The 26,548-nt window shown below is 46.5% G+C and overlaps 1 protein-coding gene and 1 long non-coding RNA gene across 6 annotated transcripts; one reads left to right on the top strand and one right to left on the bottom strand.

Moving 5' to 3' along the window:
• Nucleotides 1–18,016: 18,016 nt before the first annotated feature.
• Nucleotides 18,017–21,025, bottom strand: LOC123825702. The gene is made up of 2 exons (XR_006786933.1): nucleotides 20,895–21,025; nucleotides 18,017–19,597 (listed from the first exon to the last, which is right to left on the bottom strand). It is a non-coding gene; the product is annotated as an uncharacterized LOC123825702 (long non-coding RNA).
• Nucleotides 19,186–21,987, top strand: CUNH16orf54 (chromosome unknown C16orf54 homolog). 5 transcript variants are annotated; one of them, XM_045849338.1, is made up of 3 exons: nucleotides 19,186–19,248; nucleotides 19,479–19,547; nucleotides 19,889–21,987. In XM_045849338.1, exon 3 carries the CDS (start codon nucleotides 19,889–19,891, stop codon nucleotides 20,561–20,563), a length of 675 nt encoding a protein of 224 aa, XP_045705294.1. In that variant the 5' UTR covers nucleotides 19,186–19,248; nucleotides 19,479–19,547; the 3' UTR covers nucleotides 20,564–21,987. The 5 variants fall into 5 exon arrangements, with proteins under 5 accessions (XP_045705294.1, XP_045705289.1, XP_045705292.1 ...); XM_045849333.1 differs by having other exon boundaries at nucleotides 19,193–19,248; nucleotides 19,479–19,543; XM_045849336.1 differs by lacking the exon at nucleotides 19,186–19,248 and adding an exon at nucleotides 19,274–19,367 and having other exon boundaries at nucleotides 19,479–19,543.
• Nucleotides 21,988–26,548: the final 4,561 nt, after the last annotated feature.

Genomic DNA, 26,548 nt, shown 5'->3' with positions numbered 1-26,548 from the left:
TGGGCCTCTAACCCTGAGTCAGCAGGTCCTTCCTAGTGGGGAGAAGGATGGCGCCTTAGTTATCAATGACCATCATCAAGGCATTCAGAACACCCCACCCCTTACAAGCTCACCACCTGGGACTGAGCACTCCCCCAAGGAAACAAAGGGAGCCTCACCCTGCGGAGCTGGAAGGGATCCTGGCAGGGGGATTCTGGGTGCCAGGAGGATGGCCAGGGATGCCACGTCTGAACTCTCCTCCCCAACCATCTCCAAGTCCAAGATAGGTGTGTCCAGGTGACACGATTCTACCTCATTCCAGCCATTCTGTTTTGTGTGTCCCTATCCTCTCTGGTTGCCTTTCTTTCCAAACTCTCTCATGTTAAACCAAAGACTTAACTTCTGTGGCTGAAAGCCTTTTTCAAAGAAAGTTTATTGAGCTATATGCTAATCAGAAAAGGAGCAGGTGCTGGGGCGTGAACTACCAGCAGCAGGGCTAGGTGGAAAAGACAGTGTGTCCACTGTCCTGGAGATCCCCTGGAGGGATCTTTTATACCTTATGTTTTGGGGAAGGAAGATGTAAGTTGTTTTTGAAAGAATTTACACTAGCTACAGATAAGAGGGGTTGGAAAAAGGTAAAGGGGGGCAGCTCTAGGGTAGGAGCACAGTCTTCAAGGCAACAGCCTGAAAGTTCATGCATATTCATGTTGTGGTGTCCGTGGTGGCCTAATGCACGCCTAGAGCTTGATCCAAAGCTCTAACGCACACCCAGGAATGTGAGCAGTCTTTGCTCATTGGCCCACAGCTATTAGCTGGTTAATTATTCTTGCCTGTTTCTCTTACTCTCCTGCCCACTGTAATTTAATTTAGGATGTTTCAGATTTTTTTTCTTGTCAAGACATTTCCCTTTATGTCTTGACCTTCCCCCACATCTCCTGTTCTGAGGCTTTTTCTTTAAATTTCTTCCCTCCATACCTTTTCCTTCTGCCTCTTCTCTTCTTTGTTTTTCCATCTCTTCCAAGCTCTTTCTCTCTTTCCTCTCTGTCCGCCTCACCACTGTCCATCTCAACTCTTTCTTCTTAGGAGCATATCACACAGTATGTGACCAAAGTTAGAAAATAAACGATGGCCACTCAGAGAGGTCCGGGGTAAACACCATGGGAGAATGCCCTCATATTCCCATGCATGACACATCAGGGACCCTCAGGACACAAGCTCCCACAGCATCATAGGTTCACTCTGGTTCACTGACCCCACCTATGCAGAGATCCAGAGCTTCCCCCAGGCCCGCAGACTGGTCCCTGGGTTCCCTAAGACAAACCTCCAGTCCCCTCTCCAGAGTGCAAGAGTTGCTTTTCCTGTGATGGAAGGAGTCTCAGGGTTCATCCTCTGTGGGACCCAGAGACGAGGAAGGCCACTGGGTAGCTAACGCTGCACACCTAGGGTTTGCTCAGATGCAGTGCCTGAAGAGCCAGAAGAAAGAAGGTAAAGGCAGTGGGACACCAGGCCTCACTCTGCTTCCACCTCGTCAGCTCCAGCTTGATCTGTTTCACATTTAACCCATATGCCAGCTGGGAGCCCACCTGTGCTTAATATCTGGATGAAGTTGCCTTAAACCTCACCCCACCCCCAGTCATATAGGCAGTGAAAGTCCAAACTCTCCCAAAGCTTCCTGCTATCTCAACCCGTCTTGTGGTCTCTGCCCCTCTGGCAAAGCAACTCACTCAACCCATTTATGGAGCATCTATGTTGGAGGCACCATTCTAGATGCTGGAAAGATAGCACGAAGGAAGAGGGTCAAATCCTAGCTGCCGGGAGCTTGCCCTCCAGTGTGGGCAACCTGACAAATGAACAACTGCGTTACTGCACGATATGTGCTGTGAAGACATAAACAAAGCAGAGGGAGAGCATGAGGAGGGATGAAGAGGCTCAGGTGACATTTGTGAAGAGATCTGATTGAAGTGATGGAGAGAAATACAGATATTTGAGTGAAGAGTAGACCAGGGAGGATGGGCAAGCACCAGAGATGTAAGCAGGAAGCATGTGGGATGACATCAGAAACAGCAGGGAGGGCAGGGCAGCTGGATATGTCAGAGAAGCCTGTCACAGGTGAGGTCTGGGCGGCAGCCCAGGGGGCGGGCAGAGGGGGCAGGGCCTGGGAGGCCACTGTCACAAGTTTGAGTTCCTTCTGAGAGTGAGGGGAGGGAGCCATTGAAGGTTTTTGTCTTTTCAAAGGATTACTTACTCTGGGTTTTGATAAAGGAAGAATGGACTGGAGGGCGGGTAATCATGGAAGTGGGAGGCCATAGCGGGAGCCACGTGGATATTTCCTCATTTTACTGGGTCCTCCTCTCCTGCCCTCCTGGACTGTCTGAGAGCTACTCCTCTCAGACAAAGCAGCTTTGTCCTCTTCTTAAAGTCTTGGTGCGAATTCAGACCTCAAAGTGACAATCTGCCCCTTATCTCTATCAAGGATTTTTCAAAAAATATTTCCAAATGATGGCATGTAGGCTTCCTGCTAATTTTCCACAAAATCTCTCTACCTCCTCACTTACACATTGGGCCTTCATGGCGGTTTCATCTGAACAAAGGACTTTACCACAAAAACAAGTATGAACACTGCTTTTCTGTTCACCCTTCACTGTTCCAATGACTAGTCTAACGAGCAGAAGTGACTTCACTAAATGCAAAGTGGGGCCCTCCACCCCTACCTGCGTGCCCTGTGTCCCCATGCCAGTCCCTGCACTTTGCTCACTCTACTCCAGCTGCCTAAAGACTCTCCTCCTTCTGCTCACTCAGTATCTTTTACTCTCAAGACATTCAGCCCATACTACCACCACCCTCTTATACCCACCAACCACCTTCTCTCACAAACTCCTTGGTCCCTTCCTTCCCAGCACCTCCACTTCAAACAGAGTTCCTCATTCCTTTCTTTGGAATGTTTTCTCCTTCCCACATCACTAGCCTGGTTCTACTTACCCTGAACTGTAATTTATCTGTATATATGGAAGCCTCCTACTAAATCTGAACACATTCTTCTTTTTTAAAAAATTATTTACTGATTGATTTTAGAGAGAGGAGAGAGAGAGAGAAAACACCAGTTTTTTGTTCCTCTTATTTATGCATTGGTCAATTCCTGTATGTGCTCCGACTGGGAATCTAATCCTCAACCTTGGTGTTTCAGGATGACACTCTAACCAACTGAGCTACCAGGCTGGGGCTCCGAGCACATTATGAAGCAGGGACTGTCTTATCCATCTCTGAATTTCCAGCTCCTGCATCTCAGCTGGCACACAGCAAGTACACCATAAATGACTATCAAATGCCTAGGGTGCAGTGAGACTTCTATTACATGGTCCTCCTCTGTCTTTTCACACATCTGTGCCTCTCTTCCTGCAGGGTTGTGTTTGGGTTTTCTTTAGTTTCTTATTTCCAATGCCTCTGGAGAAATACTGGACATTGTCCTGGCTGGTATGGCTCAGTGGATTGAGACCAGACTGCGAACCGCAGGGTTTGATTCCCAGTCAGGATACATGCTTGGGTTGCAGGCCAGGCCCCCTGGTTGGGGGTGTGCCATAGGCAACCAATCAATGCAGCTCTCTCACACCCATGTCTCACTCCTCTTTCTCCCTCTCTTCCCATCTCTTTAAAAATAAATAAACAAAATCTTTTAACAAAAGAATATTGGACATAAAGACAGAATTCCAGGTTGAGGTCTATCCAACACTTCTTAGCTATGTGAACTTATAGAAGTCACTTCATTCTTTGGAGCCTATATTTCTGCACTTGTAAAATGAGAAAAAGAAGTCTCAAGATCAATCAAATTCTTCAAAGACAATGTTTTTAAAACTGTAGGTCTTAACCTACTAGTGGACCATGAAATCACTTTAACAGCTCAATACCAGGATATTTTAAAAGAAAACAAGAGAGCATCATATGCCCAAGGCTAAATACTGTTGCAGTTAAATGCTGTATACTGTTGTACTGGAACACAGTACAACATGTGATTTCCTGTTGTGAACTGCAGCTTAAGAAAAACAAAAACCTTGAAAATAATGAGAGCTCTACTACTCCTGAGGGTAAGGTTCTTTGTAAACCAGCACTCAATTTGAAACCGTCAGGCCAGAAGTGGCTGGGACACCTCTAGAGCAGTAACTAGAGCAGTGCCAGAGACCCAACTCCGGAGAGGTGAGTATGTTGTTAATCATTTTTGTAAATTGAGATATAATTGACATATAACATATCAATTGAAGGTACATAACATAATTTCATATACATACATGCTACAAAATGAGTTAATGGTTTTTTGAAGTCAGAAAGCTATAGCACTGTACTAAGAATTCACTGACAGAATACTGTATTATAAAGAGATATGGACTGAAAGCCTGACTCTAGCCCTTACTTGCTTCATGGCCTACTGAGTTCCTTCATCTGTAAATTGGAGATAATGAGACCAATAAATTTTTGTCAACCTTCTGGTAGAGACCTGACATGTGGTAGGTACTGAGTAAGTGTTTATTCTCTTCTCCATGCAGAACTTCCACAAAACATAGCCTTCCTGTTTGGTCTCCAGGTCAAGGCCATCTGGGCAGTTGTGATCTCTCTCACAGTTAGCTTCACTTTCTGGCTTAGCTTGAGTTCAGATTCTACAGATGTGGTCATATGCATAGTAAGACTTGAGAAAGAATTTTATGTAGGTCTGTTTGGAGGACTGCAGTTACAGTCACTTGGGGACCTGGTTTTAAGTTTCTTTCATTGAGGCACATTGACAGCGCAGCTTGTTGGAGCCTCTGTGTCTTTGCTTTCAGTCTCCCCGTCTCATTGAATTGTTTGATCCACCGCAACTCTCCCACCCTTTGTTTAGTTCATCCTCCCTTTGCTTCCTTTGCTTTCTTCCTCACACAGAATAATCACTCTATAAACATGTGAGAATATAATACTCGAACGGATGGAGCCCCCACCCACCTTGGCAGGTGAGACTCAGCCAGACCCAGTGCTCACCTCTGCTGGATGGGCTGCTATCCAAGTGGGAGCAAGCTGAGATCATTCTGCCAGCGCACACTTGTTCTTGATTTGTTTCAGGAAGAATTTATCTAAAAATATGAGCAGATTTGGCCTCTTTTATATACATCATGAAAGTTTTCAAAATAGTCATCTGCTCTTGCACATGGCATGCTCCACAAGTGCATTAGACAGAGCAGTGTGGAGTCCCAGTGAAGAACACGGGCCCTGTGGGAGCCCAGCTACCACTGCTGAGAGGCCGTGTACCGGGGCCAAGTTATTTTACTTCTCTTTGCTTCTGTTTTCTCATCTTAAAGAAGGAGGAGGAGGCAGGGTAGGAGAAGAAGAAAACTGTACCTGTATCCCAGAGTTGCTGTGAGAATTTAATGGTGAATGTGAGTAAAGCTCCAGCACATGTACACACAGTGAGGGCCAAAGAAGTGTATCTCTATGTATCAAGTGAGCACAGGTAAGACCAGAGTCTCCTTCTAAGGAGTGGAAATCCTGTGGAAATGAGAAAACATAAAATTCCTAATTATCCCTGATGTTTTAGTTGTAAACCTGAATCATCTATTGCTAGCATTCCATATATATGCTTCAATTTTATGCATTTCCTTCTCAATTGAACATATTCCAGACCAACCAAAGCCCAGTGCATGTCCAGCTGAGGCCAGAGTCACTGACTTTACATCCACAATACTTTCTCAACTTTGTTCCTATTGTGCCAAGTTTATGAGATCTCATATCTTTTCTCTAGCATCATCACTTTTTCATGTCCACTCAATGTATAAAAGAATAAGGGCAAAATGCTCAACTAATCACAGAACACTGATACACAGACAAAGATAGCTTGAATTTAATGCAATCAAAAGCATTTATAGAGGACACTTGGACAGGGAAATGAAGCTTCTTGCCTTACAGGGGCTCAGAACCACCCTGAGCGGCAAACCTAAAAGAAGAGCTCTGCAGAGTGCCATGAATGAGCAGGGCCAGCAGATCCAGATCAGTCAGGCACAGAGGAGGGAATGAGGATCCTGCCCATGGCCAGCGAGGTTGGTCACAGATACCAGGATTGCAGAGTGAGCAGAGAGAAGCTGGCTGAGATCCAGCTCTGCCATTATCTTGGGCAAGTTACTTAAAGTCTCTGAACCTCATTAGTAAAGAAGGGATAAGACTCTCGTCAAAGGGTTATTTTAGAGGTTTAAACAAGGTATAAAAATGTGCTTAGCAAATTGCTAAGCACGTGGAAGATACACAGTCATTTATAGCTGGAGCAATAGCATAGGAGGAGTGGCAATATTTGAACAAGGTAGGAAGATCAGCAGAGGGTACAAAGTGGGGCACATCTTCCTTCACTACAGAAGAAAAGCAGCAAGGCTGTAAGAACTGAAGGAAGCCAAGTAGAATCCCCAGGCAAGCCATGAATGGAGCCAAGAGCTAAGCACGATGTTTATTTTCTAATTACTAATCTACCCCTGCTGGAGTGGGAATAAGGGGCAAAGGGGGGCAATCCAACTCTTGGAGGCTGAGAATCAACAAGGGAGAGAGCTAGAGCTCCTGCTCTCTTAATGCAGAGAGAAGAAGCTATTGGTTCATGGAGAGAGTTGTTGGAGTTGGGCAGAGCTCTTTAGGGAAGTTATGAAAAGTTTGGAAGAGCAACTGTATGTAGGCAAGAAAGAGAAAGTTGCCCAGATCTATGTTACAGGATGATTGAGCAACCAGGTGGAGTTGGAGACACTAAACGTGATGAGTTGTGTGATTTTTCTCCCATAGAACTTACTAACTTGGGATAAGACAAAAGGAAGGTGGTTGTGTTCGTCCAGGGAAAATGTATGAGGAAGGGGTGGCAGAAGGATCAGGTTGACAAGTGCTGGAGAGAGAGGGGCTAAAGCAATACATTATACAGTCAAGGTTATGGAGGAGGTGGATTGAGGTCAGGGAGGGTAAGTACTTAGTGATGGACTCCAGGAAAATGTGTCAATAAGATGGACCAGCAACATGGAGTGGGAGAAAGGTAAGGCTCAGAGCCTGGGGATTTTGATGGTCAATGTAAAGCAGTCTTGAATGGAATCAAGATTTAAGCCCTGGCTGGTGTGGCTTAGTGGGTTGAGTGCTGGCCTGTGAACTGAAGGGTCAGTTCAGGGCACACGCTTGGGTTGTGGGCCAGGCCCCCATTTGGGGGCATGTGAGAAGCAATTGATCATTGTTTCTCTCCCTCTCTTTCTCCCTCCCTTCTCCTCTCTCTAGAACAATAAATAAATAAAATCTTTTACAAAAGAAAAGATTTAAGGTGAGTCTCTAATGTGAAGGGGCAAATTCTTTATAATATTTCAAAGATGAGAAGCAATGCTAGATCAAGGTGGAAGGGGACCCAAATGTTGAATGCCTACTGTATGGGGTGCTTTATATAAACAATCTAATATGATCCTCCCAACGTCCTTTCAGTTGGTGATTTGTGAAAAACAGAAACGCAGACACAAATTAAATAGATTGCCAAGGGTCTCACAGCTGTTAAGCTGGGCAGCTTAGATTTAGTACCAGGGCTGACTAGTTCTAAAGCCATGTGCCTTCCACCTCCCCAGATTTCCACAAAGAGGGGACACTTGAGACTTTTCTAATTTATTTTTCACAGCTCTCAAGGCTGGAATCTCTGACTTTTGATACCTTGGGCAGCCAGGTAGGTGAGATCTGGCCAGGCCTGGGCAGTGATGAAACTCCCCTGAGATCAATTCTGTCTTTGTTCCCTGTTGGCAGCAAGATGGCCCTGGGTAAGGGCTGGAACTCTCAGCTGGGCTGGGCCCCACTATAGAGAGGACAAGTGTGAAGGGGAAAGCAGCAAGAAGTAACTGCACTCTTCCACTGAAGCTCTGAATATGTTTCATGTGATTGACCTGCTCAGTAAATCATTCATGTAGTGAAAAGAGGATATTAGAGATTGTTAGAGCTGAGTTCAGATTCAGCTCCAGCACATGAGTTATGTAACTTTGGATAACCTAGACCAACTTTCTCAGTTGGCCCAGAATTAAAGGGTTTTCTGAGACATGGAATTTCAGTGCTAAAACCAGGATATTCCCAGGCAAGTGTCACTCCAAACAAGCTACTGAAGCCCTTTAAGCCTCAGTTTCCAAGTATAAAATGTGGCTCTCTGTTGACTGTTTCTCTGCTTCTTACTACTTTGGGTTGTACTTTTCAGAGAGACATGAGCTGGGATTAAAGTTTAAATTCTGTCTGGTCAGAAGTTTAGGATTGACTGCATACTCCTGTATCTGCTGAAGCTAAACTTCTGAAGTGCAAAGCAACTTTCCCCAACATTCTGCTTGGAGCCCTCAGCAGAATGTTGGAGCTCATGTTGCGGTCTGGACCATGAGTCAAGAGCCTCCCGAGTTGATCACCTCCCCTACCGTCCCTGGCTGCCACTTGATCCCAGATAAGTGTGGCAAAGTCCAAGCACACCATGCTCAGTAGGCAGTGTTGAGATGGGCCTTGGATGTGCGTGGATGAAGGCAGCTTGAAAACTAAGCTCCAGAATTCCAGTCATATTAACATTGCATAAAAGGAGGTCTTGGGGCTTCAGCCAGAATGGGTAACATGAGCATGGCAGGGAGAAAGCAGATGAAGTCTACCTGCAGTAGTCTCCCTGGAGCCTGCTGCAGATTCTTTTCCTGCCTGAAGCTGGTGGCCTCCGCATTTTGCCCAGGAGCCGGGTTCACAGCGGTACTCAACAATGTAGGGTGAGAAGGTGTGGAGCTTTTGGTGCTGTAGGCGGGTTCTGGGAGAAAATAAGGAGAAGCGGATAAACTCAGCAGATGTAAATCTGACCACCCACAGTTCCCCAAAAAGTTAAACAGGGAGTTACCATATGACCAAGAAACTCTACTCCTAGGTATACACTGAAGAGAAATTGAAAACGTGTAGAAACCTATACAGGAGCCCTGGCTGGGTAGCTCATTTGGTTGGAGCTTTGTCCCCATATGACAGGGTTGTGCTTTTGATCTCCCATCGGGGCACATATAGGAATCAACCAGTGAATGCATGGATGGGTGGCACAAGAGATCGGTATTTCTCTCTCCCTCTCTCTCTCCTTTCATCTCTCTCTCTAAAATCAACAAACAGATTTAAAACCCATACATAAGTGTTCATAGCAGCATTACTCATAATAGTCAAAAGGGGAAACAACCCAAATGTCTATCAACTGATAAATGGATAAAATGCAGTATATTCGTACACCGGAATATTATTCAGCTATAAAAAGTGAAGTACTGATTCATGCTATATCATGGAGGAAAAGACAAAAGGCCACATATTATATGATTACATTTGCATAAAATGTCAAGAATCAGCAAATCCATAGAGACAGAAAGCAGATACTGGCTGCCAGGGAATCGGGGAGTCGGGGATGGGGAGTGACTGCTAAAGGGCTACTTTCTGAGGTGATAAAAATGTTCTGGAATTAGATAGTGGTGATGGTTGTGTAGTCTTATGAATATCTTTAAAACCACTGAACTGTACACTTTAAAAGGGTGAAATTCATAACATGAAATAATAATAAATAAAATTTGGTCACCCAGTCCTGCTGCATATAGAAAGTGCAGCAGTGGAGCCATGAATTCAGGATCCAGCTGGAGCCCTTGGCATTGGGATAGAAGTGCAAGAGGATGGAGGCATCTCCTGGAACCAGGATACAAGTGGGTCCTCCAGTTGGATCTCAGGTGGCCAACAGCCCACAGAGGGAGTAAATCTTTCTGATGGCCAGTGATGGTCAGGTATGTTTTGGAGTGTATGGAGCTTAATGTTTTCTTGAGAGCATCTGTCTCTACCAGAATCAGACTAAGAGCTGGGTATAGTCAGGCTCCCTGCACAAAGGAGCTGGGAAAAGATGTGGTAGCCCCTGGGGCCTTTCTTTCTCGAGGGTACATCTACTGGGCAACAATGTATCACAGAATGTAGGGTCAGATGCTGGGTACTGAAAGCCTTAGTCTAGAATGGACCTCAATGAGTCTCCAAATGGCCTCATGGTAGAGAAATGAGATCTGCAACAAGTGGCCATGTGGACACGTGGCTCCTACCCATACTTAGCTCAACTGATTTCTTCCTTGAGATCCAACAGGTCTCATTTATCTCCTGATGGTGACTATGAGCTCCAGCTTCAGTTCAGGGCTACAGAGAACTCTTGAGGTATAGGGCTGCTAAAATGGGCAGAGGGGACTCAAGCAGAAGTGAAGGCAGCACCTGCTCACTTGCAGCCTGAAAGACTGCAAGACTAGCAAGTGAGCAGAACTCCAGCGGGTAGCTCACCAACCTCCCAGACCTCTTACTTTGAGGATCATGTACACTAGGCCTGGCATCATCTGGAGCTTCTGATTAGACAGAACATAGCACAGAACTGTAACTTCCAGTTTTGTAAACACGTGTTTGCTCAAAGAGGGTGCACTGCTGGAAAATCCTGCCTCTTCTCCCTCCCCTGTCTGCCCATCCTCAAATAAATCAGAGTGTTTTATCCAGGAAGTCTTCCTAGTCTCACACACACAAGGAAGCGTACCTAACTAGCATATACTGAGACTAGCAGGAGCTTGGGCCATGTTGATTCTGGGGCTCAAGACCCTGGTTGCTCACTCCCTCAAGTAAGCCCCACGAGGACAAGGACCGTGTCTGACTGTTCACTGTCGAATCCCTGTACATGCTGCCCAGTAGATAATAAATATTGCTTGGATTTGTGATTTTACTAGTAGCCAAAATGTTCCCAACTCAATTTAGGGTTGACATTTTGCATTCAGGTCCTTAAGGGGGCTCTACCCACAAGGGTAGCCGAACTCCTCACAGCATAATCATAGCTGTGCCCCTGACTACAGCTCCATTCAGCCCATCCTCAGAGAGTCTGACATGCCCAGGCACACAAGAGCACAAGCACATGCATCCAAATGTGGGCACATTCCCATCTATACACTCTCCAACCCACACTGTCTTCTCTTCCCAAAAATGAGGTATCCAACCATATTTCCAGCTTGATGCATTTGCTAGTCGATCTGGCTTGGCTGCTTTTTTTGGAAGTCCAGGCCAATCCACCTTGGTTGGTTCCTGATAATTTTCCTTGGAAGCCTGGAAATAGAGTCATTCTTTAAGAGATCCTGGGTGAATAAATAAGCATCATTTACTCTTGGCAAGCCTTACTTGCTCACCCTTCCCACCTAACAGAGAGAGGACTCCAGATCTTAAACTTTGGAGAAGTCACAGAAGGCTTCCCAGAGGAGTGATGTTTTAGTGGAGTCTTGACAGACTAGTAAAAGTTGGCCAGGTAGAGGGGTGTTAAAATCTTAAGGGGAAAGAGATACTGTATCCCCAGCACCCAGTAAAGTACCACATCACTAGACATTTATTGGATGAGTGGATAAATAAATAACACACATGAGGAAGGCAGACAGTGGGCTCAGTGAGCTTGAGTTTGTCTGTGTGTGAGACTGGAAAGGTGGGTTTGGAGCCAGACTCTTAAGGGTATTGTGTGCTTAGCCAAGGAATTTCAACTTGATTTTGTTGGCAATACTAGGCCCTCAAAATTTTTAAAGCAGCTGGCCAAGATGGAGGCATAGGTAGATACACTTTGCCTCCTCACACAACCAAAAGAAGGACAACAACAAATTTTTTTAAAGATTTTATTTATTTATTTTAACAACAACAAATTTAAAAATAAAAAATAACCAGAACTGCCAGAAAATCAAACTGTATGGAGGCCTGACAACCAAGGAGTTAAAAAAAAAACATTCATCCAGATCGGTAGGAGGGGCAGAAAGGAGCAGCCGAGGTGGAGAGGACTCTCAGCAAGGCAGCAGCTGGAGGACTGGGGCAGGCAAGGTGATGGTTAGCAGACCAGGTGGTCCCACATTTGCATGTGGGTAAACTGGGAGGAACAACTAGGGGTCAAGACAGACCACACAACTCAGGGTTCCAGCACGAGAAAATAAAGCCTCAAAACCTCTGGCTATAAAAACTTGTGGGAATTGTGCTGGCGAGAAAAAATCCCAGTCTGATAGGAGAGTTCATAGGAGAAACCCACAGGGTCCTAGGACACACACAAATCCACCCACCTGAAAATCAGCATCAGAAGGCTCCAATTTGCTTGTGGGTAGTAGGGGAAGTGACTGAAAGCTGGCCTAGAGCTGAGCAAGCAACATTGTTCCCTCTCAGACCCATCCCCCACATACAGCCTCACAACACAGAAACATGGGTTACCCTCCCCTGGCAGATACCTAAGAGTCCACCTCTTACAATGTAATAGACACACCGAGACAAAAAAAATATGGCTCAATGAAAGAACAGATCAAAGTCCCCAAAAGAGAAGTAAGCAATGAAGAGATAGCCAACCTATCAGATACACAGTTCAAAACACTGGGAATCAGGATGCTCACAGAAATGGTTGAATATGGTTGCATGATAGAGGAAAAAGTGAAGGCTATGAAAAATGAAATAAAAGAAAATATACCCGGAACCAAAAGTGAAGGGAAGGAAACTAGGACTTGAATCAACAATTTGGAGCAGAAGGAAAAAAATAAACATTCAACCAGAACAGAATGAAGAGATAAGAATTTTTAAAAAAATGAGGAGAGGCTTAGGAACCTCTGGGACAATTTTAAACATTCCAACATCCAAATCATATGAGTGCCAGAAGGAGAAGAGGGAGAGCAGGAAATGGAAAACTTATTTGAAAAAATAATAAAGGAGAACTTTCCCAATCTGGCAAAGGAAACAGACTTCCAGGGAGTCCAGGAAGCTCAGATTCCCAAAGAAATCGGACCCAAGGAAGTACACACCAAGGCACATTATAATTACATTACCCCAGGTTAAAGATAAGGAGAGACTCTTAAAAGCAGCAAGAGAAAAGGAGATAGTTACCTACAAAGCAGTTCCCACGAGACACAGGTGTCAAACTCATTTTCACCAGGGGTCACATCAGCCTTGCAGTTGCCTTTGAAGGGCCGAATGTAATTTTAACTCCTTAACAGTTAAGGAGTAGTTACATTGATACAGTCCTAAAATTATTTCAGCCCTTTGAAGGCAACTGCTAGACTAATGTGGACCCTGGTGAAAATGAGTTTGACACCCCTGCCATAAGACTATCAGTTGATTTCTCAAAAGAAACCTTGCAGGCAAGAAGGGGCTGGAAAGAAGTATTCCAAGTCATGAAAGGCAAGGACCTACATCCAAGATTGCTCTATCCAGCAAAGCTATCATTTAGAAAGCAAGGGCAGATGAAGTGCTTCCCAGATAAAATAAAATTAAAGGAGTTTATCATCACCAAGCCCTTATTATATGAAATGTTAAAGGGACTTATCTAAGAAAAAGAAGATGAAAACTATGAATAGTAAAATGACAACAAACCCACAACTATCAACAACTGAACCTAAAAACAAAAGCAAACTAAGCAAACAACTAGGACAGGAACAGAACCACAGGAATGGAGATCACACGGAGGGTTATCAGTGGGGAGGGGGAGGAGGGACAGGGGGAAAAGGTACAGAGAATAAGAAGCATAAATGGTAAGTACAAAATAGACAGGAGGAGGCTAAGGATAGTATAGGAAATGGAGAGGTCAAAAAACTTATATGTTCGATCCATGGACATGAACTAAGAGGGGAATGCTGTTGGGAGGGGGTTGCAGGGTGGAAGGGAATAAAGGGGAGAAAAAATGGGACAACTGAATAACATAATCAATAAAATATATTTTTTAAAAAATTTAAAGCAGGAAGGTGATAGGATCAGAACTATTTTTTTAAAAGATTAACCTGGAAATAATCAGGATGGGGAAGAAATGAGAGTAAGGGAAACTATGCCAGAAGCTGTTGAATAAGGTGGTGGCTGTGGAGATCGGAAGGAGCAGATACATTTTCAGAGCACTTTACATATACAGTCACCTGGACCAGTTGGCTGGGGAAAGGGGTAGGAAAGAGGAAAGATTCCAGGTTATCCCACACATTTCTAGGTCAGCAAACTGGGAGGTCATAATGTCATTAGTTCAGAAAGACATAAATAAGCTTAGAGAGAGAGATGGCTTTTGTAAAAGAGATTTTTTTAATGAAATATTACACAAATATATTAAAATGCAATACAAAAAAGAAATGTGCACTTCCTGTTAAGATGACAGCATAGGTAAACATGGCTCACCTCCTTGCACAACCACATAAAAATTACAACTAAACTATAGAACAACCATCATTCAGAACTGTAGAAATCGAGCTGAATGGAAGTCCTACAACTAGAGAATTAACAAAGAAACCATATCAAGACTGGTGGGAAGGGCAAAGACAGAGAACAGGCTGGTCTTAATCCACTTGTGGCACATAAAAATTGGCAGGGAGATCTCAGGAGCAAGGGGTCCCAGCTCCGCACCAGGACTCCCAGCCCACAGTTCCAGTGCCAAGATGATAAGTCCCCATAACTTCTGGCTGTAAAAACCAACAGGGATTGAGGCTGTGGAAGACAGAAACTTCTCGGGTCCCAGGTAGTTCCTCTTAAAGGGCCCATGTACAGACTTACTCATACTCACTCCTTCTGAGCTCCAGTGCAGAGACAGAAGATTGAAAGGCATCAGAGACATATAGGAAGGAACTGAATTTTCTGGCATCAGAGTGAGAGCTGTGGGGGTGGGGAGCTTTCTCCCAGATAGAAGTGCTGGCGGAAGTCATTGTTTCTTTTCTGAGCCCTCTCCCCGCAGAGCCCACAGGTGGGCACCATATCTGACACTCCAACAACCTGGTTTACACTGTTTGCCCCACCCTGGTGATTCCCTGCAGCCTGACCCCACCCAACTTTCAGGCCCACCCAAGCTGTTCAGTGGCTTTCCACATGAACGGCTTATCTTGGCCCATGCTTCAGATTTTTCTAAATTCTCTCAAAACAAACAGTGTCTGGCTTCAGCAAGCCCCGTACCTTTCACTAAGTTGCCCTAGGCCCAGCACTAACAGAAACCAGTCATGGTTCACAGATTGGCCTTGCCAGGTCACCTGTAAGCCCAGGACAAGTACCAGCCATCAGCAGATCACTTTGTAACTTATGGTGTATGACTCCGGATGAAACACAGGTGGTGGCTGACCTTGGACATGCCAAGAACAATCAAGGTTCAACTACAACAGGAGGGTGTACACAGCTCATGTGGTGAGCACACCTTGAGTATTTAGCTTGGGTAATAGGGAGGGCTGTGGCACTGGACCCTACAGGACACCTTGTAGGTCAAGCTACCAAGCCTAGGAGATGTAGCAGCTCTACTTAATACACAGAAACAAATACATAGAGGCTGAAAAAATGATGAGACAAAGAAGCATGGCCCAAATGAAAGACAGAACAAAACTCCACACACAAAAAAACTAAACAAAATGGAGCAGAACAATCTACTAGGTGCAGATTTCAAAACACTGATTATAAGGATGTTCAGTGAACTTAGTGAGAACCTCAACAGCATAGAAAAGATCCAGTCAAAAATGAAGGATACACTAATTGAAATGAACAATTTACAGGTAATCAACAGTAGAGTGGATGAAACTGAGAATCAAATCAGCCATTTGGAATACAAGGAAGCAAAAAAACAACTAATCAGAACAGCAAGAAGAAAAAAAGAATCCAAAAAAATGAGCATAGTGTAAGGAGTTTCAAGCATGCAAACATTTGCATCATGGGGCTGCTGGAAGGAGAAGAGAAAGAACATGAAATTGAAACCTACTTGAAAAAAATAGTGATAGAAAATTTCCTTGTCTTGGTGAAGGAAATAGACATACAAGTCAAACAAGCACAGAGAGTCCCAAACAAGATGAATCCAAAGAGGCCCACACCAAGACAGATCATAACTAAAATGCCAAAGGTTAAATAAAGAGAGAATCTTAAAAGCAGCAAGAGAAAAGCAGTTAGTTACCTACTGGAGCGCTCCCATAAGACTGTCAGCTGATTCCTCAAAAGAAACTTTGCAGGCTAGAAGGAATTGGCAGGAAATATTCAAGTGATGAAAAACAAAGGCCTACAACCAAGATCATGTTAGCTCACCTCTGCTCTACTCGGCATCAGCTGAAGTGGTGGGAAGGCTGGGGCTGGGGTCATCTGAAGAGCTGCTCATTAAGGGTTTGGGTAGTGGGCTGTCAGTTGGGACTCTAGCTAGGACTTTAACCAGGGCCCCTACAGGTGTCTTGGGCTTCCTCACACATGACAACTGGGTTCTAAGTGCATTCATCAAGGGGCAGGGTGGAGTGTGCCCAGGCCAGATTCAAAAGCCAAGCTGTCACTTCTGTCATATTCCACTGGAGTGAGTCACTAAGGCCAGCCTATATCCACGAGGCAAGGATGAGACCCAGTCTTAGGATGGGAGTGTCAAGGAATTTGCAGACATGTTTTGAAACCACCACACAGACTTAGGAACAGATAGCACCAAGGACAGAACTCTGCCTTCAGCCTCACACAGGCACCTGCCTAGTTTACAAAGAAATTTTTTTCTCACTGGTTCCAATCACAGCCAAGCTCATCCCTGAACACCTGGCTCCTGGAGCACCCACCTCACAACTGAGAACACACCCCCTCCAAGACCTGTTTTCTACATTTCTGTCCCAGAGACTTTTCTGTTTCATAGACTCCTTGAGTAGCATCCCGATTCCATTTTTTCAGAAATTCTTGGGTGGGGGATGGGGGAAGAAACCTGGAAGTCAGGACACCTGGGTTCTGATATACACACTGCAGAGCCTATTAAAAAAAAATACAGCTTTGCCCTGGCTGGTGTTGCTCAGTGGGTTGAGCACCAGTCTGAGAACCAAAGGGTTGCTGGTATGATTCCCAGTCAGGGCACATGCCTGGGTTGTTGGCCAGGTCCCTGGTGGGGGCACATGGGAGGCAACCACTCATTGATGTTTCTCTGCTTCTCTTTCTCCCTCCATTCCCTCTCTCTAAAAATAAATAAATAAAATCTTTTTTAAAACTTTAAAAAACACAGGTTTATTGGGGAGGAAGGAGATTATGGGGAATAATTTTCTTTTCAATGTTTCCATGTTCTATAGTATTATTTAAATTTCTTATTGTGGTAAAATATACAAAACATAAAATTTACCATTTTAATGATTTATAAGTGGACAGTTCAGTGACATTAAGCATATTTGCATAATCGTGCAACCATCGCAACTGTCCATCTCCAGAACTTTTTTATTTTCTCAAACTGACACTCTACCCATTAAATAATCACTGCTCTTTCTCCCACTCCCCCATCCCCTGGCTACCACCATTCTACTTTCTGTCTCTATGAGTTCAACGACTCTAGGGACCTCATATCAGCAGAATCATACAGATTTGTCTTTTGTGACTGGCTTATTTTAGTTAGCATAATGTCTTACAGGGTCATCCATGTTTTATAATGTGTCAGAATTTCCTTTCTTTTTAGGGCTGAATAATATTTGTGTGTGTGTGTGTGTGTGTGTGTGTGTGTGTGTGTGTGTGTGACATTTTGTCTATCCATGAGTCCACTGATGAACATTTAAGTTGTCTCAGCTTTTTGGCTTGTGAACACTGCTGTGGGAATATCTATTTGAGTCTCTGCTTTCAGTTCTTTTGTACATACATAGAGTATAATTGCTGGATCATGTGGTAATTCTATGTTTAATTTTTTGAGGAACTAGTTAAAATGTTTTAAGCTTTTTTTAAAAAAAGATTTTGTTTCTGTATTTTTAGAGCAAGGGGAAGGGAGAGAGAAAGAGAGAGAAAGAAACCTCAATGTGTGGTTGCCTCCCATGTGCACCCACCGGGGACCTGGCCAGCAACCCAGGCATGTGCCCTGACTGGGAATCCACCTGGCGACCCTTTGGTTTGCAGGCCGGCACTCAATCCACTGAGCCACACCAGCCAGGGCTAAGCTTTTGGGGGTTTTTTTTGTTTTTAAGTCATAAAAAACTGTTAAGAATCAAAACACCCAGTTTGACTCTTGGAAACAGAAAAATCATGTTTGATCTTTCTGGTTTTTAATAATGTTTACCCTTCTAGTGTTTTTATTTTTATTGAAAGAAAGACTAATTGAAAGAGACCATACATAACAATTTTCAGGTTTATTTATATAGACTTTTTAAAATACTTTTTTATTGACACACATACATATAACATTAAATTTACTGTCTTAATCATTTTTAAGTGTTCAGTTCAGTGATATTAAGTTCAGATTTTAAGGCTTATAACCTCCTCAAATTCTAGTTTCATCAGGTTCCTGCATGTTGTAAGGCCCAGAGCCACAGGGCTCTTCCTTTCCACCAACACCCACCCCTGTCGCATTCTGGGCCCCTTCCGGCCCTTTCCTCAAAACCGCCAGGGCAGAGCAATCTGAGTCAGACAGCCCCTGTGATCCCCTTCTGTGAGACACTAACATTTCAACATAGTTTTGTAGCCTTTCACATTAAAAGGCTGTCATTTTGCAAAACAGAATACTAATACTCAGTAAGAGTTGTATTATTACATTCAGGGAGCTTGCCAGACCAGAAATTTCTATCTATGCTGCCCCCATCCCTGTGTACATGTGCTATGTGACTTTGGACATGACACCTCCCTTATTTGGGGCTTACTTGTCATCTGTCAGTGAATGAGTCAAACTAAACAATCTGATAGGACTCCAGTCCAGGAGCTGTTGACACTCCACTGTGCCCCCACCCAGGCTCCTCCCACCCTCAGCAGCAGGAGAAAGGGGCCTAGCTGGCCAATGCTCGGAGTCTTGGAGACATGCCCAAGACTGTTTTTGACCCTGGACTCTTCCCAGAGGCCTGATATTATTGTTACCCAAGCTTCACCTCTCAATTTTTTCTTTTTAAAGATTTTTATTTATTTTTAGAGAGAGGGGAAGGGAAGGAGAAAGAGAGGGAGAGAAACACTGATGTGCGGTTGCCTCCCACATGCCCCCACTGGGGACCTGGCCGGCAACCCAGGCATGTGCCCTGACTGGGAATCAAACCAGCGGCCCTTTGGTTCACAGCCCAGCACTCAATCCACTGAGCCACACCAGCCAGGGCTAGATATTTTCTAACAAAAACTGGAGTTAAATGGTCTGAAGACATGGAGATGTATGTCCATGAAAAGAGTGGAGGAGGCTAGCTGAAGCAGGAGGGCATGTGCGGGCTGGATGGCAAGAGCAGGTCTGGCAGGGCTCAGTGGGCGGGACAGGGCCGGGGCAGTGGAAAGAGCAGGTCGAGGGAGGTGCCTTGGTGCCATGGTGGGAGGAGTGGGGGACGGACATGGGTGGGACAGAGTCTCTGTCTCCTCTTGCTTGGCCTCTGGGTGAGTATTCTGGGGCCTGACTATGGGGTGACACCAAGTTCAACAGAACCACTGCCCATTCCGGCCCCACCTCTGTTGCCAGGAACCCGCCTGCTCACCACAGTGACCACATCCCCCAGGTTGCCTTAGAAACAGTCTTGGGGCAGGGGAGTTGGGGCACAGTTGCCCAGCAACAGGTGGTGCCCTCCCTTCCGCCTTCATCTGAGGCGCTTCTCTGCGCTCTCCCACAGGCACAGGGAAGAGGTGCTCCGAAGGGAGAGAGGAGCCTGAAGACAGAAGACCGAAGCCAGCCACTGTAGGTGGGAATCCCTGGGGAACAGTACCACCACTTCTCTAGGCCCAGCAAGACCTGAGGAGATGGGGGGAAAGACACCCTTGGGACCCTTTGCGCTTTGTCCGAAGCCCCTGGGGAGGGAGGGAAATAGGGCTTCTACGAGGGGGTTGGGGGTTCCGAATGGGAGGGCCAGGCCGCAGGCCTGGTGTCCTCCTGACGCCCCGCCCCGCGGGACTGTTTCTCAGGCCAGACTCCGAGCCCCTGACCTGTTTCGCTACTCCTGCTTCGCTACTCCATCTTGTCTGGGCACTTGCTGCCGCTTCCCCTCTCTAGTTGTGCTTCCTCTCCCGACTCCTGTCTCTGCAGATGCCCTGGACTCCAGAGCAGCCCTCGGGGCACATGGAGGGGCCCCCTGCATCGGAGCTGGCCTCATGGCCCCCACTGCCCTGTGGGCCTTGCATCCCCATCATGCTGGCTCTGGCTGCCCTGGCCGCCCTCTTCCTCCTCACCACGGCAGTGCTGGCTGAGCGTCTGTTCCGCCGTTCTCTGCAGCCAGACTCCAGCACCCACGCACCCACCCTGGTCTGGCGCCCTGGGGGAGAGCTGTGGATTGAGCCCACCGGCACCCCCCGAGAGCGCTCTGAGGACTGGTATGGCTCTGGGGTCCCCCTGCTGATGGACCAAGCCCCAGATTCTCCTATCCTCGGGGGCAACTTGGAGGCCCAAGCAACTGCCCCACCTGCCCCTTCAACTCCACACTCCCCTCCTAGCTCCTTAGTCCCCCAGATCCCATATAAAGTCCCAGCCCGCAGCACCTTCTGGGGGCCCCAGGCCTGGGAAGGAAGACCCCGTGCCCCAGGCCTGGTGAGCTGGGCTGAGCCTGAACAGAGGCTAGAGTCCAGCGCAAATGTGGGGAGCCCCCAGGCCCAAAGGCAGCGGACAGGTAGCCCTGATCCAGAGTGGGGCCTCCAGCCTCGGGTCACCCTGGAACAGATCTCTGCTTTCTGGAGGCGTGAAGGCCGAACTAGTGTGGGTTTCTGAGTCCCCAGGGCCTAGAGGACTGGCTTCCTAGAGACCTCTGAGGAAGGCCCAACCTCAGAGGGACCTTAAGAATCTGAGGCTCCAGCCTGGGAGCCCAGCTGACAGTTGGGGCCAGGGAAGAATGCCCCAGGCCTTTCACATCTGGATTTCAATGGAGTTGGACCTGGGTCTCCGCAGGCTGGGTGTGGACAGAGCCTGTGCTGCAGGGAATCTCAGAGCTGCCTCTGCTCAGCGCCTGGGGGAGGGGGAGCGGCTGCGGTGCAGTGAAATGGAGATGCCAATGACTCTGGGCCCGAAGCTGCCAAGATCACATTTCTGATTAAGAACTCACCGTACAAGTACAAGACAGGCGTGACATAGCATCATTGCAGTGGCTTCCACCGTCCTTCACTGTGCATCTAAGGTGCCAATGTCAGAGGGAAGGGGTCGCATGGATGCTGACGAACAGACTGTGTGGTCGAGGTGCGCGTCAGCTGTGCAGCAGGAGATGACAAGCATCCAGATTCCAGAGCCAGAAATAATCCCTCCAGGAAAACACATAAAGAGATGTCAAGACCAGGCAAAGGAGCATCTTATTCTTTACGAACTGTGACTTTGATCCCCAGCTCACAGCAGTGAACTTGGGGACACAAGCTGGAGAGGGCCTCCCTCACCTTCAGCTGGGACCCAGAGCCAAAGGAAACCAGTGGGCTCCTCTGCCCATCCTGTCTCTGGGAGCTGCCACGTCCCAGCCCTCCGAATCTGACCCCTCCATGGTGAGCAGCGGTCCCCAGCCTTTCTGGCACCAGGGATCAGTTCTGTGGAAGACAATTTTTCCACAGATGGGGGGCGGGGCAGGGGGGCGGAGTGGAGCTCAGGTGGTAATGCAAACGATGCGGAACAGAATGAAGCTTTGCTTGCTCACCTCCTGCTGTGCGGCCCAGTTCCTCATAGGCCACGGACCCTACTGGTCAGTTTCCCTGGGGGCTTGGGACCCCTGATGGTGAGGGAGGCATGGGCCAAGGAGGTAAGAGGTTGATCTGATGGAGAAAGGAGCGCCATCCCAGGGCAGGGCAGCTCCCAGGATGCCGCCTCTGGCTTTCTGCCCTCCCAGCTTGCTGGAGTGTTCCTGGGAGACAGATTTTCCCCCCAGGCAGGCTTACTTATAACCCACATTCTCCCACGGAGAAATGGAGCCATGGAGCCGCCAGATGTCCTTGGCCCTGTAGCCATCTGTATCAGCTGGCTACCTCTTTGGGAGCACAGGTGGGGGTGGGGGATGGGGAGAGGCAAAGGCGTTTCCATTTCCCTGACGTCTGACTCCAAGCTGCAGTCATGAATAGTAGGGTCTTTGCCATATCAGTTTACCACCTGTACTATTATTTACTTTATATTTTTCTTTAAATTGGTTTGCTATTTGCTTAATAAATTTATTTTAAAAGGAATCTTTTTTGCATCACCTCTGTAAATGGAAAACCAGTATCACTTGCCATAAATAGAAGATAAAACATGAAAATAAGTACACTGTAAACAAAGATACTAAGTTCTAAGTAGACGTTCCCTGCTGGAGGCACTGATCTTTCTTGAAAAAGGACAGGGTGAGTCAGCCAGTGTTAGCCATTCTAGCGCTACCCTGAGGCTTCCCCCAGAAGTACTGAGTCCTGCACAGGGAACAGCAATGCTGCGCTACTTAATGCTGGCCAGGGACCTCCCAAGTTCACCCACACAGGGAAATACTGCTGGGCAGAGGCCAACACTCAGCTCTTTCTGCTCACCCCTTGGATGCCAGAAGAGGAGGGAGCAGCAGGGGAATGAAAGGCCTCTAGACAGAGGGACCTCTCCCCAGGTGCGCTCATCCAGTGCATGGTCCTCACACCTCCCCTGAGCCAGGCCCCGGAGCGGGAGGAATCAGACCTAGCCCCTGCCCTCAAGGAGCTCACAGTCTCTCTAGCGGCGGGGTGGGGCACAGGAGGGTGAGATGAGGAGGGATGGATAGCTGATACAAGACAGGGCTCCCATTCCACCTCTATCACTCTTGAGCTGAGTAGCTATGTCACTGCTTGTCAGGATCAGCTGATAGGACTAGGGTTCCGGGGAGAGTGCCCATGAGAAGTGATCAGCCCACCAGGGAAACAGAACAGAGATGCGGTGTTCAGAGCTTGGACACCGGCTCACCAAGTGCTCAGCAGAAGCAGAACAGTGTGGAAGGGACACTGGAGACAAGGCCCCAGCTCTCGATCTGGCTCTGTCACTCACTCACTTGGAGCCTTCAGAAAAGTGATTTTTATGTTACTAGGCCTCACGTTCTTTCTCTGTACACCAAGAGAGCTGAAAGTTGAACGAGATGCTCTATCGGGACTTTTCTAGCTGTAACATCTCGGGATGGGGTAAAATGAAAGATGCACCCACCACGCATGGATGAAGGTGATCTTCCTGAGGTGGAGTCCAACCTGCTGTCCCCAAAGTCACCTTTACGTTCTCAGACCCAGAACATGGCCTGGAATGTAACAGGAGCCCGAAGTAAGTAGAAGGAATAAGCGGGTAGCCTGAGAGATGCATCAGTTGTACCCTTTCTCCTTTCTCTTTACTTTAGACCTCTCCCTCTCCTTTCTGATACCATCTTACTACTTTCTCGTGGTGAGTCCTTCCTTTATGCCTTTAGGCATTTGAAACAAACTTACTGTATGGTCCTTTACTCAATCATTCTGTTTTCTGGAGTTCTAGGTGCTCACTCTCATTTATGACAGATGGCTTCCTCTTAGGCTTTCTATTTAGGGGCTGTGAAGTCGGCTTCAGCAGCGCCTCATTGGTGAGAATGCATGCGGTCAGTTCGAGGGAATGTCCATAGAGCTTCTGAGTCTGCTCCTGCCTAGGATGCGTTGGGGCTATTACCAACGCTGGACCACATTATTTATTAACTTTATTTGGGTTTCTGAGACCACAGAACTTGAGTGTAAACTTGAGACCCAAATCCAGGTGAGAGCAAACCTTTGGTTATGAACTCTCAGGCGAGACTTTCTTTTGCTCCTGGGTCTCCAGGTGAGACAGACAAGGTTCTTTTTGCTCCCTGGGCTGACAGGAAAAAAATTTTTTTCTAGCCTGCTCTTTCACTGAGCGTGTCACCTTCATATTGGGGTCTCTGTGGTCAGTGCCCCCTGGCAAGGCCTCCTCTCCAAGTCTCCAGGTGAACATAAAACCCAAGCCCTTTCACTGCCAAGCTCTCCAACCACCTAGCAGCTCACACAGCTCTGGTTTTCAACTTCCTCTTGGTGTGTGACTCCAGGGCATTCCCCTTACTTTCTTGAAACACAGCTGTGCATTTTAAAGGATGTTTGCTTGATTTTATGCATCATTTCTAGATGTTTCACAGTGGGGATGTGCTTGTCTGGTTGTGACATACACAATATCTCACACACATGCAAAAGCCAGACTATTTCCTCTATAAACAAGTACGAATCTCTCCCACCTTAAAACAGCCAACAACTAATTCCCCATCCCTCACCACATAACATGACCTCCTACCTCCTTCACAGACAAACTTCTGGAAAGAGCTGACTGTGCTAGCAGTCCACAATTTCTTGTCTTCCCATCCCTCTGCAAACTGCAATGGAGTCTGTACACTTTCAGCCTTCTCTAGAAAGTATTTTTTCCTTTTTTGATCCTCTGACATACAAAGTTCTTCATGATCTATCTTTTGCCTGGCTCTTTTTTTTAAATATATTTTTTATTGATTATGTTATTACAGTTGTCCCATTACCCACCCCCTTCATTCTCCTCCACCCTGCATACCCTCTCCCAACAACATTCCCCCTCTTCAGTTCATGTCCATGTGTCACACTTATAAGTTCTTTAGCTTATACATTTCCCATACTATTCTTACCCTCCCCCTGTCTATTTTCTACCTACTGTCTATGCTACTTATTCTCTGCACCTTTTCCCCCATCTCCTCCTCCCACTCCCCTGTTGATAACCCTCCATGTGATCTCCATTTCTGTGGTTCTGTTCCTGTTCTAGTTGTTTGCTTAGTTTGCTTTTGTTTTTTGTTTTAGATGTGGTTGTTAGTAATTGTGAGTTTGCTATCATTTTACTGTTCATATTTCTTACCTTCTTTTTCTTAGATAAGTCCCTTTAACATTTCATAAAATAAGGGCTTGGTGATGATGAACTCCTTTAACTTGACCTTATCTGAGAAGCACTTGATCTGCCCTTCCATTCTAAATGAAAGCTTTGCTGGATACAGCAATCTTGGGTGTAGGTCCTTGCATTTCATGACCTGGAATACTTCTTTCCAGCCCCTTCTTGCCTGCAAGGTCTCTTTTGAGAAATCAGCTGACAGTCTGATGGGAACTCCTTTGTAGGTGACTGTCTCCTTATCTCTTGCTGCTTCTAGGATTCTCTCCTTCATTTTTACCTTGGCTAATGTAATTATGATGTGCCTTGGTGTGTTTCCCCTCGGATCCAACTTCTTTGGGATTCTCTGAGCTTCCTGGACTTCCTAGAAGTCTATTTCCTTGGCCAGATTGGGGAAGTTCTCCTGTATTATTTGTTCAAATAACTTTTCCACTTGTTGCTCTTCCTCTTCCCCTTCTGGTACCCCTATAATTCGGATGTTGGAATGTTTAAAGATGTCCTGGAGGTTCCTAAGCCTCTGCTCACTTTTTTTGAATTCTTGTTTCTTCATTCTTTTCTGGTTGGATATGCCTTTCTTCCTCCTGGTCCATACCATTGATTTGAGTCCCAGTTTCCTTTCCATCACTATTGCTTCCCTGTACATTTTTCTTTATTTCACTTAGTGTAGCCTTCATTTTTTCATCTAATTTGTGACCAAATTCAACCAATTCTGTGAGCATCCTGATCACCAGTGCTTTGAACTGTGCATCTGATAGGTTGGCTATCTCTTGGTTGCTTAGTTGTATTCGCTGTGGAGCTTTGATCTGTTCTTTCATTTGAGCCATTTTTTTTGTCTCAGCACGCCTGTTACATAGTAAGGGGTGGAGTCTTAGGTGTTCACCCAGGCGGGTCAACCCAGTGGCTGGGTTGTGACCCTGTATGTGGGGGAGGGGTCTGAGAGGAAACAATGGCACTTGCTCTGCTCTCTGCCAGATTTCAGTCACTTCCCCCACATCCCCCAAGCAAACTGGACCTTTCTGGTGCTAATTCCTGTGTGGATGGGCTTGTGTATGTTCTAGGATCCTGTGGGTCTCTCCCGCAAACTCTCCTGTGAGGCTGGGAGTCTCTCCCGGCACCTCAACCCCCCACAGGTGTTTTCAGTCAGTGCCCTAAGGCTCTATTTCCTGGCGATGGGATCCTGGGTTGTGAGTAGTGCCTTGCTTCACAATCGCTGCTTTGCTGGGTCTGCTGGTTGCCACCCCCACACCCGGGGTCTGCCAGCTGTCGCCTGTGCACCCAGGGTCCGCCCACTGTGGTCTTGCGAGGCCGGGATGCCTTACTGCCTGGTGCCACCACTCTTTGTGCTGCGACCCCTCTCCACCCAGCTGCCCGACTCTGCCCCTCTTACCGGTCTGGATGAATGTGTCTATTTTAACTTCTTGGTTTGTTAAACCAAGAAGAGCCACTTCCATACAGTTCAATTTTCTGTCGGTACTGGTTTGTTTTTGTTTTTAAATTTGTTGTTGTCCTTCTTTTGGTTGTGCAAGGAGGCACAGTGTGTCTACCTATGCCTCCATCTTGGCTGGAAGCCTAATTCATGTCTTATCCTTGGAATAGGTTGCAATCTCCATGGGCAGGTGTGTTAATTCACTAAAATACTTCACTTATATCCGAGGCTCCAGTTTCCCTCTCCACCTGGGTGACCTTGGTGATGTCTGGAGACCATTGTGGTTGTTACAACTAGGAGGTGCTGCTGACACCTAGCAGATAGAGGCCAGAGATGCTGCTAAACATTCTACAGTGCATGGGAGAGTCTCCTACAGCAAAGAATTACCACTGGCTCAAATGTCAATAATCTGAAGGTGGGGAAAAGCCTGATTTAAGGTCTTCTGAGAT

The sequence above is a fragment of the Phyllostomus hastatus genome, unplaced genomic scaffold (assembly GCF_019186645.2).
Source record: "Phyllostomus hastatus isolate PE091 unplaced genomic scaffold, TTU_PhHast_1.1 phas_contig_64, whole genome shotgun sequence".
Taxonomy (NCBI): domain Eukaryota; kingdom Metazoa; phylum Chordata; class Mammalia; order Chiroptera; family Phyllostomidae; genus Phyllostomus; species Phyllostomus hastatus.
The sequence above is the reverse complement of the archived record's forward strand: the minus strand, read 5'-3'. Positions and strand labels throughout refer to the sequence as shown.